Raw genomic sequence first — 14792 nt, 5'->3', positions numbered from 1 at the left:
AAATTACTTCACTCTTTCTGTTTTAGTATGTAAATTATTTAATTTTATTTAAGTACTCTATTTGTTTATTCCTTCTAAAATTTATATTCACTTAATTTAAAAAAAGATAGGAACCATGTGTTACTCCCACTTGCATTCACACCATAGCATAGGACATAGCCCATAACAGGTTGTCTATTTGACATTTTTGTTTAAATAATAAACATTTTTTAGGAATACATATTTCTAAGAAAATAGTTTTTAATATTCCTTTTAGAATATATTCCAGTCAATGAAGAGTTAGGAACATTTCTAGATGCATTTATTAAAAAAAAAAATTTAAATCTGGATTATATATCGTTTATACATTATACATCTTTTATATAAAGATATATGATATATATACATATACATACATACATACATACACACACACATATCTGTACATTAGTTTAAGTTAAAAGATCCTGGTTATACAGACTGGGATCCAGCAATACCCTCAAATTAGTTACTAATACACATAAATTAATTTTACTGTAAGTATTTGTAAACAGGAGTATTACGGGCATAGGGAAAACAAAGTTTTACTAGTGGTGACTTATTTGGGGAATAATAAATACAGTATCACCTTATTAGCTCTTAAAGTGTTAAGGTAAATTAGAACGTGATTGTCTTTATTCCTTGAACCACTATTTAAGGAGCATCAACATACCCTGCATTTTGGTGGAATAACATTATGGCGTGTTAAATAAAGAAAGTAGACTTTTGATAAGTTGAATAAATCTAACTTTTTAGAGAATGAACAACATAAAAAGGGATTTATGAATTTGATTTATCATATAACTTTATCTCAAGGGCAAAAAAAATCTCACAAGCATTTTAAAATTAACATTATCTTAGTATTATGGCTAATCAAAACAAAGATGTTAAATTAAATTATTTCAGATTTTACAATCACCATTCTTGATGATAAAGAACTGATCGTTTAAATTTATCCAAATTATAATGCATCTAACCTTGTAATGCCAATATAGGCTACTTCTTGCTTTGTGTAATTGTTGACGAGAGAAAGTCCAACATCTTGTAATGCCAACACAATTTCTTGCTCTGCTAATTCTGCTTTCTCATTTTCATATGTCACTTTAAATACCTTTGGATCTTCAGTGAATAAAATAATGCGTTGTAAGCCTTCAAAAAATGAAACTAAATAAATAGTCTTTGTCCCCAAATTTATAGGTGTCATCATATCCTAAAATAAAATCACCAAAAAATAAAAAATTAAGAGTATGGCACCAACCAACATTTAAACTAATATTTAAAAAATGAGAATAGTAATGGCGCCTCCTTCACAGGGTCAAACAAACTAAATGAATTAATATTTGTGTAACAATGGAAATTTACATAATTACAATAATTTGATATCTGCTTCTGCATTACTATTATAAAGTTATTAGCAAGGAAGACACATCAATTATTCTTTTATTAATATCCTGATAAAGTCTAATTAAATAGTCTTCCTGTGTAGGCTTATCAATAACACAAAGCATTATTTTCTCTCCTTTATCCTAAGACTAACCAATGCATTATTTATTTTTTAAGTCAGAAATTCATATTTCCTTATAGAGCTGAAGTAAATAGGATAAAACATATCTGACATCTCAATTGCATGCTCTACAAAACATGGATATTCAGCACAGGTGAGTAATTCTGCAGGAAGCCTTTATATATAAGCATTGCACTGTTATCAGGGTCTTGAGGTTCAATGACAAGATAAATATAGCAAATTCTAATAATTAACAATTACCCATGAATTTCTAGTTAAGTAAATATTCTGATTAAGAATAAATTTTAATATACAGAACACATTTGTTATAACCCACTGATATTAAAAACTGGAGTTGTTACTGTAAAATCAGTATCTAGGAACAAACATGTTGCTTATAATTCTTTCTAAAATAAAATATATAGCAATAAGCTAACTTATTTTCAAATATTTATACAGTATTTCTAATATTTCATAGTGGATTTCAGATTTAGCTTTATAATATTCAACTATCATTATGGCATAAATATGCAAAATTACTAACCAACAGATCAAATAAATAAGACGTTGGAATAGGGGTCAAATTAAGACGGATTTTAAAAGACTAATAAAATTTTAATTTTTAATTGTTTAAAAACAATTTCTAAAAAAACAACAACAAAAACCCCAATTTCTGAAAGCCATTGAAAATATTACTGGAAAATGTTTATGTACAACTTTATCATTATGAAAAACCATATCAATAATAGCTTGCTACCAGAAATAAATTCTTTAGTTAGTAGATCCCTAGATGTTCCTCACAGAAGTGAAAATGGCCTAAGATGACTGTCAATGAAGAGTATATCTGTTCATGAGGTAAATGCTGAAACCCCTCTCTAAATACAATTTACCTTTATACCATAACTAGAGGCCCGGTGCATGAAATTCATGTGTGTGTGTGTGTGTGTGTGTGTGTGTCCCTCAGCCCAGCCTGCACCCTCTCCAATCTGGGACCCCTCAAGGGATGTCTGACTGCCCGTTTAGGCTCAATCCTGGTGGGAAGTCAGACATCCCTCTCACAATCCAGGACTGCTGGCTCCCTTCCGCTCACCAGCCTCCCTGACTGCCCCTAACCGCTTCTGCCTGCCAGCCTGATCACCCCCTAACCACTTCCCTGCCAGCCTGATTGACACCTAACTGCTCCCCTGCCGGCCCGATTGCCCCTAACTGCCCTCCCCTGCTGGCCCGGTCACCCTTAACTGCCCACCCTTGCCAGCCTGGTCACCCCTAACTGCCCTCCCCTGCCAGCCTGGATGCCCCTAACTACCCTCCCCTGCCGGCCTCGTCACCCGTCTTCCCCTGCAGGCCTGGTCACCCCCAACTGCCCTTCCTGCTGGCCCAGTCACCCCTAACTTCCCTCCCTTGCCAGCCTAGTTGCCCCTAAATGCCCTCCCAGCCGGCCCGATTGCCCCTAACTGCCCTCCCCTGCCAGCCTGGTCAACCCCAAATGCCCTCCCTTGCAGGCCTTGTCCCTCCCAATTGCCCTCCCCTGCAGGCCTGGGTCCCCCCCAACTATTCTTCCCTGTTGGCCTGATCGCCCACAGCTGCCCTCCCCTGCCAGCCATCTTGTGGCAGCCATCTTTGACCACATGGGGGCGGCCATCTTATGTGTTGGAGTGATGTTCAACTTGCACATTACCTATTTATTATATACGACTAGAGGTCCAGTGCATGAAAATTCGTGCACTGGTGTGTGGGGGGGTGTCCCTCAGCCCGGCCTGTGTCTTCTTGCAGTCTGGGAACCCTCGGGGGATGTCCACCTGCCAGCTTAGGCCTGCTCCCTGGGGGATCGGGCCTAAGCTGGCAGTCAGACATCCCTCTGGCAGCCTGGGAGCCCTCAGAGGATGTCCGACTGATGGCTTAGGCCCGCTCCCCAAAAGGAATGGGCCTAAGCCGTCAGTCAGACATCCTTAGCACTGCCGAGGAGGTGGGAGAGGCTCCCGCCACTGCTGCTATGCTTGCAGCTGTCAGCCTGCCTTGTGGCTGAGCAGAGCTCCTCCTGTGGGAGCACACTGACCACCAGGGGGTAGCTCCTGCGTTGAGCATCTGCCTCCTGATGGTCAGTGCACATCATAGTGACCGGTCATTCCCGGTCATTCCGCTGTTAGGGTCAATTTGCATATTACCCTTTTATTATATAGGATTGAAGCAATTAATGATGTAGGCAAAATAAGACTACTTCAAGTTTTAAACATTTTTGGTTAAGTTAAAGTTTGAATACTTTTTAAATCTTTGTCAGTTTATTTTAGTAGTGCAGACATAAACATGCCTTAAAACTAGTAAGGCTCAAAGAGAATACTATTTAAAAAAACAAAAAAATGCTGCTGAGGACATCATGATAATCAGCCCAAAACATACATCTTTTTGTGTTACTTCACCGTGGCTTTTCCCACAACTCCACTTCAGCTTTCTAGAGCCCACTGGATCGGCCCATGTATAAAATACTGCTTTTCCAGGAGGGAGAGAGTCTTCTATTTCACTGAGAGAACTGACACAAATAGTAAAAATAGGCATTAAATTAAGTGTAAGAAAATGAATAAAGAACCCAAAATAATATAGTTCAGTAATTCCAAGTCAATTAATTGAGATTTATAATATTTCTGATTAAAAGTAGACTGAAAGTTTTTCCTTATATAATGGAAAAGAGGGTTTCTAAGAAAACAATGAGAATAGCCCAGCTGGTGTGACTCAGTGGTTGAGCATAAATCTATGAACCAGAAGGTCATGGTTCGATTCCTGGTCATGGTTCGATCCCCAGTAGGGGATGTGCAGGAGGCAGCTGATCAATTATTCTCTCTCATAATTGATGTTTCTATCTCTCTCTTCCTCTCTGAAATCAATAAAAATATATTTAATTTAAAAAAAGAAATCATCATAAAGTCAGTGTCTCATCACCTAGACTTTGCTCAAATCAGGGGATACTGTATTTGTGATCCTCTTCTTACCTTTGCTTATATTCAATAATGTCATTCTTAGTGTGATTTATTAATAGGAATGTAGCTGCTCCATCATGATAATCTGAAAATGTAATAACTGTAGAATGCTCAGCCAAATTAACTTCTGCTATAATACCGCCAAGCTATAAAAAAAGAGAAAATATTCTCTAATGTGATCATTTTTCAAAGAATATTAACTAACAACACTTAATAACAAAACTTTTCATAACATATTTTTATTTTATATGGCATGTCTGGGAAACCATACTCTCTATTATATATAGATGGGTCAAATTCCAGATGTATATTCTAGGCCAGCCGTGGGCAAACTACGGCCCGCGGGCCGGATCCCGCCCGTTTGAAATGAATAAAACTAAAAAAAAAAAAAAAAAAAGACCGTACCCTTTTATGTAATGATGTTTACTTTGAATTTATATTAGTTCACACAAACACTCCATACATGCTTTTGTTCCGGCCTTCCGGTCCAGTTTAAGAACCCATTGTGGCCCTCGAGTCAAAAAGTTTGCCCACCCCTGTTCTGGCACTTCTACTAATTCTGTATAACAAAATTGTTTTATGACTGTTTCCCTTTAGTACTTTTTTCCCTCGCAAAAAAGAAATCTTTGTTCATTTTTGGTGAAAGGGAAAAAAACCATGAGAAAATTATTTGATACAAAAAAATTAAATACTAGTAAGTAACATTAACTCATCACACACACACACACACACACACACACACACACACACAAATTAATTACCTCATTATCCAGACGCAATAAAATACAATTTTCTTGCTTGTTAAAATGTATCTTTTGGGGAGGGCCTCTACTTCTTTCAACTTGAATAAGAAGTTTATTTGAAGCATCCTCAGGCCAAAAGGGAATACACTAAAACATATATTACATATATTTATTTTTTTTAGAACCTACAATATATTGTACCATAAAGACCTTTATCATTTTAATAAACCCATCAGAGTAAACAAAATAAAATGAAAATAAATCTCTTTCAACAGTGCTCTGGTTACTGGGTTATTTACCTAAACAGTTATAAACTGCCTACTTAGAGATGTGTTGCCACTTGTGGACAGTGTGAAAACAAGCAGTAATGGGTAGTAAGCTGAAAAGCTATGATAAGCAGAAATTTTAATGTGGTCCAGATCTAGATAAGGGTTTGAAAAATCAACAAGCTGAGCAGAGAGCACAAGGGAAGCAAGTGATCTGTTACTGAAAATCATAGTCAGTTGTGGGCAACCCTTGGTAATTAAGCAGTAGTCAAGTACACCCAAATGTTGACTCAGGGAAGTCAAACAAGGGTACAAAAGTAAAAGATATATTCAAAGTTCAGAACAGGAAACAGGCTCAAAAAATTAAAAACTACCTGGATATCGGTGATTTGAAAACCAAACTGAAAGAATAGGAGACAGTCAGTGTACCCAGAAAGAAGACTGGATTAGCAGGAGCGGGAAACAAAAAGAACTAAACGGAGAGGAATGGAGATGCAAACTGTCTGTAAGCCCCAGCCAGACTGGAGACGTCACATATTTCAGTGGGACTGTTCATGTGTGATATCTGATTATCACACGACCTGGGAAAATGTAGCAGAACTGACATGTTAGAGTCAGTTTTATTCAACCATAAAAGGTGATTAACAGAACTAGATGGAACATGGTTAAGGCTGTAAGAGGCTTAAAAGGTGCCCCTCAGGATTTCCTGCAACCTAGCAGACAATTACCTGGAAGAATTAAAAGAGCAGCAATGCTAATCCAAGTCTACTTCCCCTGAAACACTGATATGCTCTCTCAACTCCCCTAGCCTGCTACCTTCTGGTAGCCTTGCCTTAAAAAATGTTTTTATGCTTAAAAAGATATGCTGCATATCTTTTAAAAATATTATATGCTCACCTCTTGAGACTAGAGAAAGTAGGAAAGTACTTGTCTTTTGTAGTGGGAAAACAGAGATGTAGATAAGTTAAACAAATCTATATAGGTAATAATCATGAGTATAAATCTTATGGTAAGGTTGGCCACGATAAGCCAAAATTAAAATATAAGACTTTTAAATTAGCAAAGAAAAGATATCTTAAGAAAGGGGAAATTGAAAATAAGACAACTTTTTAAAAAAAAAGTTGTTATGCAGTTGTAATCAAAATTAATATAAATATAAACTAACTGTCGAAAGACATGGGCTATAGAATGTGTTTTTAAAAAGATAAGACCCAATAATGTTACTGGCAATAGACACATAAATCGAGACATAGAACTGCTGTAAATAAAAGTATGGAAAAAGTTATACCTAGAAAACCTATAAAGCAAAACAAAGCTACCGCTTTAATCTCTGCAATTAGATACATAGACAGTTCTATATCCAACAAGCCAAGAACCCACATGAAACATTTACAAGAATAAATACTATATTTATTTAACAAATATTTATTGAAAGCATACTATGTTTAACTATTCAAAACCCTCCAACAGTTCTCCATTTCACTCAGAGCAAAAGATAAATCCTTGCAATGGCTCAGAAAGTCCTGCACGATTACCCTTTATCACCGTTATACCTTGTCCTCTGCTACTTTTCCTTCTTCCAGTACTACTGGCCACTTCGCTTTCCCTCAAACATGCCAAATATTCTCCCACCTTGGGGCACCTACCCTGGCTGATCCTTTTGTCACTAATGCTCTTTTCCAGATACCCACATTGCTCAAGTGGCCAGCTCCTGGCTAAAAAGCTACGTGTAATTTTCAGGTCAGAATATAGTTAACGACAAAGGTGATTTTTTTTTTTAATCTGGCAGGCCTCACAGGGAAAAGCTGTCCTCCCACACCAGACCAGGTGCACAGCCAGCTTATTGCATTGTCAAGGACTCAGCCCTACCTCCAGCCAAGCTCTTACACATATCTGCATTCCTACCCCAGGCACCTTTATTCAGAGGCTTTTTTGTAGTGCCCTTGGCATAGGCCTTCCTTAGGAACCTATGCAAAACCTCTTTATCAAGGTGAGAAGGGGAACCCTGAAGACACATATTCTCTATTCTGACTCAGTGCTCAGGATTTTTCCACTCCGAGCCTTTCCCCTTGTTCACCCCCATCTTACAGGTCCATAAAACTGTAAAAGCCTTTTGTTCAGGGCTCCTCCGATTGTGACACAACCCTAGTGTCTTGCTGATCCACCTGACCCCTGCCTGACCAATGCTGTTCCATAGGAAAAATGGAACAGGGGAGTTGGGGCTTTCTCCAGTTTAGCTTCTTGCTTATACAATCTCAGTAAGCGATTGATTAATGGTTTGACTATGTTCATTTTGGTTTGTTGTCTTAATCAGCTACTCCAATACCTGGCTGCTTAGCTCCAGCTCAGCTGAGCTCCTAACAATTGCTAATTCTCACAATTCCTCCATGTCTTTCAAAAGTGACTTCAATAAGTCCTATCCTTGACCACCTTATGCAAAATTATAGCTCACCCCTTTTCGCTGTGACTTTATTTTTAATCCTCACCTGAGAATATTTTTTCCACTAATGTTTTCTTTCTTTTTTTTTTTAGAGAGAGTGGAAGGGAGGGAGGGTAAAGGAGATAGAAAAAGAGAGAGGGAGAAAATAATCAATGCGAGAGAGACACATTGATTGGTTGCCTCTCATACCTGTCCCAAGGTAGGGCTAGGGATCAAACCTACAACCCAGGTACATGCCATTGACTGGGAATTGAACCCAAGAACCTTGGTCCATTGGGTGATTTTCTAACCACTGAGCACACCAGCCAGGGTATTCATTATAACTCTTAATACTCCTTTACCTGTCTTATTTCTATCCCCCTGTCACCTTTAAACATATTATATATTTTACTAATTGATCATGGTATTATTCATTTAATGTTTCCCTACAACTCCATTAAAATATAAATTATACAAAGACTGGGACTTGTGGTTTCATTAGCAGATGTAACTATCGCAAGGCACATAGGAGTACACAATAAGTATTTGCTAAAAGAATGAATTAACAGGCAGCCTTGAAAAAAGTGGAGCTTCTGGGAATGAGAAATACAAATAAAAAACTCAGGTGAAGGTTTAAATAACAGTTTAGACATAGTAAAAGTAAAAAATTACGGAAAATATATGTAGAATTTATCCAGATTGTAGCACAGAAAGTTATACAGATAGAAAAAAAAGATATTAAGAGACAGAGAAAATAGAATATGAAAGTCTAGGATATGTCTGATTAAAGGCTCGGAAGGAGAAAATGGATGAACAGGAGAATACTTAAAGAGACAATAGTTGCAAATTTTATAGAAAGTATGAAAAATCGTTACCCACAGATCTAGCAGTAAAGCATATGAGGCAGGATATATAAAAGGAACCCACATGTAGACAAATAGTATGACTGCAAAATATCAAACACAAAGAGAAGACTGAAGGCAGCTAAGGAGAAAAGAAAGATGACCTCCAAAGAAATGACAGAACCACAGCCAAATTTTCAACAAAAATGGAAGCCAAAAAACACAGGAGTAAAATATACAACATGCTGAGAAAAAATAGAATTATCAAGAAAAGGCATCATAAAAGAAAGATGATGATAAAAACTTTATGGGTAAACACCCACTGATGGTACTTTCCTCCAGAACCAGCACTAAAGCAAATTCGAAAGGAAGTAGCTCAACCAGAATGACTCAAGAAGGATGGTTTAAAAGCAAGATAGAATAATGAATAAAAATAGCAAACACTTCTCTTATAATCCTAACATATTTGAATAAAATTTCTTCAAAAGTAAAATATTCTATCACCATCTGGCAGCCCTTCAGACAGCTCTTATGTAGAGGTTTAACAGCTAAAAATGGAGTAATAGAAATATTTTACTCCTAAGTCACTACCACCTTCTTAAAATAACTGGCTTAATCTATTCTTTAAAGGCAGTCCTAACACCTTCCTGAAGAGAATAAATCATTTCCTTCTCTTTCCTGCATTAATACCTTATCTAGTCTTCTACTGCTCTATTTGCTCCATTTGGTTAGTAATTGCTAAATGTCTACACTCCCTTATCAAGAAATGTATTTCTCAATGGCAAGTTCTGAATTTTAATAATTAAATATGTAGGGCTTGGTACAAATCCTCAATAAATTATGAAACAAATAAAATTGGGGGAATGGAAAGATAAAACATTACATAGTAATTTCAGTTATCTAACTTCCAGGAAAAATGAAATTCTAAGAGCTATATTATTGAAATCCATCTACCCACCTGCTCCAAATCGAGAGAGAGCCATTTATCACTCCCCTCTTCAGCCACTGATATATGATACTTGCTTTTGTTTTCGATCATATAAAAAGGGGTAAATGTCACAATTCTGGTAATGTTAAAACTGCTGAGGTCTATAATGACACCAACCTAAGGAAAAACATATTAATTATTACATTATCATAACATCCTTAAAAATTAAGTAGTCAACAGATACAGTTTAAATAAAAATTTCTTGATGAGCAGAGAATGAACTCACTTGATACTCCATTTTCATGCCTTTACATTTAACAGCTCCATGACTACCAACAGTATCAATTGAAAACTGATCTGACAACTCACTATCAGTTACCATAAGCTGAACCTAGGAAAAAATATTTCAAAGATATTACAACATTAGTACCTTTAAAAATTCCAACCTAAATTTATACATTTTGCTTCTTAGCATAAATATTGTACTGTTAATGCACTAAACCTTTCCCAACACAAAATTCTAATCTTTATAACATCAAATATTTAACAAATGTTATTTCTACCTGTTTCATATTATTTTATTCTTCAAAATTCTAAAATCTAAAAAGGAGTGATAAATAGCTAAAAAAAAAAAAGTTAAAAAACTTTACGTACCTTATTGTTATTAAAAAAGTGCTTTGGCTGAAAAGAAAAGAGAACTGGCATTTTATAATTAGGTGGATGCTTTCGATGAATTCCATCTGCTTTATACTGTAACATTCGACCAGTTTTATTGACCATCCAGTAAGGGCTATGAAATGCCACAACTGTCTGGCCAGGATTATAAGTCACATGGATAGCAATATCTAAATCATTCTTTTCCATTTCTGTAACACAGGTAAAATTGATGAAACTAATATCTTGTTGATTAGGTTTTATATGATATTCACTTTTCCAATCTTGATTAAGATAGTCAAGTAATTTTAAATGTAGTATTGCTTTATCCAATTGTACGGTACAAATATGGGCAGAAGAGCCTTCATTTAGAGTAAAAACTCTATGTTCATTCCCCTGTAATAAACAAAATATAGTAAATATAGTAAATTTTTTAATGTCTCAGATAAATATGCCAAAAATTCTATTTAAGGATTTCAAATGTTATACGAACTGCTTTTGAAACATACTTCTGTCTGAACAAGTTAGAAGACTTATATTCAAGTTCTAACTCTGCCAACTATGTAAACTTTCACATTTCCTCCAAGTCTGTGGGTAAATTATTCGAGATATGAGCTATCATATTTCAAAAATGGTCTAAGTGATCAACTTCAAAGGACTATTGTTAGGATAAAACTAAGTAATATAATGTAAAACTCTAATGGAACTAGTAAACATTATAATACATATAACTAGTAAAACATTTTAAAAATCTTATCCATTAGTAATTTTAGTTTTGAAAGCTAAAAAATGATGGAAAATGCATGAGAAGAGATGAAATCTTATCCATTAGTCATTTTAGTTTTGAAAACTAAAAAATTATGAAAAATGCATGAGAAAAGAGATAATAATCCAAAATAAGTCCCATTCTTGATTGTTAACAATCCTTCATCACCCATTTCCAATTATCCTATAGTAGAGGCCCAATGCATGAAATTCGTGCAAGGGGTTTGGCCCTCGCAGCCGCAGCACCTTGTCTCAAGCCTCGCAGCCCAGGCTTTGTCTGGAAGGTCGTTCAGCTGTCTCATCTAATTAGCATATTATGCTTTTATTATTATCTATACTAATAAAAGGGAAGTATGCTAATTAGACCAGAGGTCTTCCAGAGGTCCTTCCAGACAAAGCCACAGCGGCTGCAAGGCCGAGGGCCAGCAGCCATGGCAGCTGTGAGGGCCAATCCAGCACCACGGTCCCTTTTGCAGAGGCCATGGGAGAAGGCGCCGCAGACGGGAGAAGGGAGAAGGCAGAAGGAGGTGGTGCCACGGGAGAAGGGAGGAGGTGAGAAGGTTGGTGCCGCGGGAGAAGGCCAGCACTGCGGAAGAAGAGAGAAGATAGCAGTTAGGTAGTTAGGGGGATCAAGCCAGGAGGGGAGAGCAGATAGGCAGTTAGGGGGATCAGGCCAGCAGCTGAGAGCAGTTAGGGGGATCAGGTTGGCAGGGGAGAGCAGTTAGGGGCAATCAGGCCAGCAGGGGACATCAAGCAGGCAGGTAGGTGAGCAGTTAGGAGCCAGTGGGTCCGGATTGTGAGAGGGGTCCCGGATCGGAGAGGGTGCAGGTTGGGCTGAGGGACCCCCCCCTCTGTGCATGAATTTTGTGCACCAGGCCTCTAGTAGATAATAAAAGGGTAATATGCAAATTGTCCCCTCGACTGGGAGTTCGACCAGAATTCAACCAGGGAGCAGGGTCGGCCTTCCAACATCTCGGAGCCCCTCCCCTTGGCTGGCCCCATCCCTGATTGTGCCCCCCCCCCCCAATCGGGGGTGGGACCAGCCTGCTAACTGCCCATGGCTCCTCCTCCCAGCTGGCCTGGCCTGATCGGCCCCGATCAGGGTGGGCCAGCTGGACCCCACCCATGCACGAATTCATGCACCGGGCCTCTAGTTGTTTATAGTATTATATCTTATGCATCTCTCAAAACCATTCATTTCTCTTCACCCCCACTTTCATTACCTTAGTTCCTGCCACTGTGTCCTCTCACTTTAAGTCTCCTAACTGCTCTTGTCTCCTTTAATCCCTTCTTTATACCACAGCTAACCTGTCTTTCTAAAAATTGGTCATATCCATTGGGAGCTAGCAAACAGAATGTGATCCCTAAAAGCATCAAATTAAAAGTCCTATGAGAATGAAACATAGATAGATAGTATGCCTGGATAATTCACCATATTGTCTAGCACCTCTAACTTGGTTCCCTCCTGTTGTTATAACATAGGAATCTCTTCATCTTAAGATTTTAAATTAGTTAAAGTAAAAGTAATTTAAGTTATTGACACGTGGCATGTTAATATCCACAAAATAGAATAGTAGTGGTGGTGCTGTTAGAGAGGTAAATGAATGGCAATCATGTACCTACAAGGCACTGTGCTAAATCCTTTATATATATATCATCTAGTTTGATTTCCCCATATCCCAATCATGCAAGATTTATTACTATCCCCCTTTCATAAATTAGGATAAATGATTCAGAAAGACAATATAACTTGCCTAAAGTTAGTAAGTAATAGAGCTAGGATTAAATCTCCGATCTACCTGAAAGCAAAGTGCAAATTCTTAACCACTAGAACATCTGCCAAATATAAAGAAAAACAGATATTCTTAAACCATAGATGTTAACTTCACGCTCCAAAAAAATTATCAAAGAAGTGTATACATATAGTAAATACCAATAATTAATAATTAATACACTATGACCAAAACAATAATTAATAAATTACAATGAAGATATTTCTTATATTTGATAGGCATGGCAAATGTAATATTAAAATCCTGATGAAATCAGACATAATTTGTTAAAACAGAATATTTAAAAGAAAAAGCATCATTATAGGGCATAAAATCCTTTTAGAGACCTATTATCAGAATAATATAATGTAGCAGCATTTTTCCACTTAAGTCTAGTACTTAAATATTATTTAATACTAACTCTCATACTTGTTTCAAAAGTTAGAATCCATATTTTAAATGTATGACATATGAAATGTACATGCTTAGAAAATATAGAAAAATATATATTCTAAAACTGTTTTCATCTAAAGAGCTACCTTCAGATGATGTGAGTCTAGGCAATTTCTATCATCTCTATTTTCTAAATGACATATCACATTTGTGTAGGTCATTTATATTTGCCTTAGTAGTCAAATTTCAAAGGTGAATCAATGGAAAATATTTTTTAAATCCTATTTTTACACAGCATGATTAAACATTTATTTTCCATTTGAGTATTACCAAATAGTATTACCTATCTCCAGTACCAAAACCATAGACACAAAGATATTTAACAAAATTCCAGAATACCTGTATATAATAAACAATTTTGTAAGGAAGAAGATTTCGGAGTAGGATAGGTGGCCACAAATGCATTATGTATGGTAAGTCCCAACCATCTTCTGAATATACTGACAGAGATGTCAAATTATCTTTTTCTGGGACAATATTAATAATAAATGGTTTCTTAGACGAGTTTATAGGACTACATTGCCTCTTTAGAGAAGAGCCTTCATTTTTTATAATTTCTTCAAAGTCAATTGCTTCACACATTTGATAGTCCTCATCTTCTGGCTTCAGAAAAAGGAGTGATCTGCATAAAACATTAAAAAAGATGTGTTGAAATCCTTTAAAAGAAAACATATTAAATTATATGATTATAGCTTTAGAACAATGAAATCACCTCCCTCCATACTATTGTAATATATTTTTATATTTTCACATTCTTAGAAATAGGTAAGATAGACAATAGATAAATATCTTCATCTTAACTTTCAGGAAATTAATAGTTATTTAGCTTTTAAAAGAATATTTATCTTATAAACTTACTATCTTAAATGTGTTTACAATTAACCATATATTGTGTCATATGGGTACTAAACTTACTAGAGTGATCACTTTGTAAGGTATATAAGTGTCTAATCACTATGTTGTATACATGAAACTAATATATGTCAACTGTAATTAAAAAATAAATTGTAAAAAGTATGTTTACAAGATAACTGGTTTCTTACAGAAAATACATAATCATATAGGTCACATATGTAAAGCAAACATATATAACTATCTTTGACTTGTACATTTAACTTAAAGAAGTTGACTATCCTGGATATGTGGTCCTAATAGGAAGTAAATGTCATGAATAATTTCATGAACTAAAAAATTATTTCTATTGAAAAAAATCACCAGTTTTTCAAGATTAATGAAATTAAAGCTATCAATAGATACTTAATTTTATTAAAATGTTGGGCATAGTTGCAGAAGTGGTTACAAGAAGATAGTGACAAAATCAATAGGCATCACATATGATTAATTCACAAATTTAAATATCACTGTCTTTGTTTACATTTAAGGTACATTTTAGTTTTAACAATTTTTTAAACCTAAGCTGTGTCCACGTATAAATACTTAAGAAATGTTTTTGTAC

General features: G+C 36.0%; 1 protein-coding gene across 1 annotated transcript in view; it reads right to left on the bottom strand.

Annotated features, from left to right (window-relative positions):
* Nucleotides 1-14792, bottom strand: part of VPS13A (vacuolar protein sorting 13 homolog A) — a 189847-nt gene that overhangs the window by 52734 nt on the left and 122321 nt on the right. The window contains 8 exon segments of the mRNA XM_006086823.3: nucleotides 996-1228; nucleotides 3920-4049; nucleotides 4507-4640; nucleotides 5256-5384; nucleotides 9723-9869; nucleotides 9979-10083; nucleotides 10347-10742; nucleotides 13676-13958. Of these exon segments, the coding sequence (XP_006086885.1) occupies nucleotides 996-1228; nucleotides 3920-4049; nucleotides 4507-4640; nucleotides 5256-5384; nucleotides 9723-9869; nucleotides 9979-10083; nucleotides 10347-10742; nucleotides 13676-13958 (1557 nt within the window).

Source organism: Myotis lucifugus, unplaced genomic scaffold (genome assembly GCF_000147115.1).
Source record: "Myotis lucifugus unplaced genomic scaffold, Myoluc2.0 scaffold_31, whole genome shotgun sequence".
NCBI classification, from domain to species: Eukaryota; Metazoa; Chordata; class Mammalia; order Chiroptera; family Vespertilionidae; genus Myotis; species Myotis lucifugus.
Note: the sequence above shows the minus strand (reverse complement) of the source record. Positions and strands in the feature narration are given on the sequence as shown.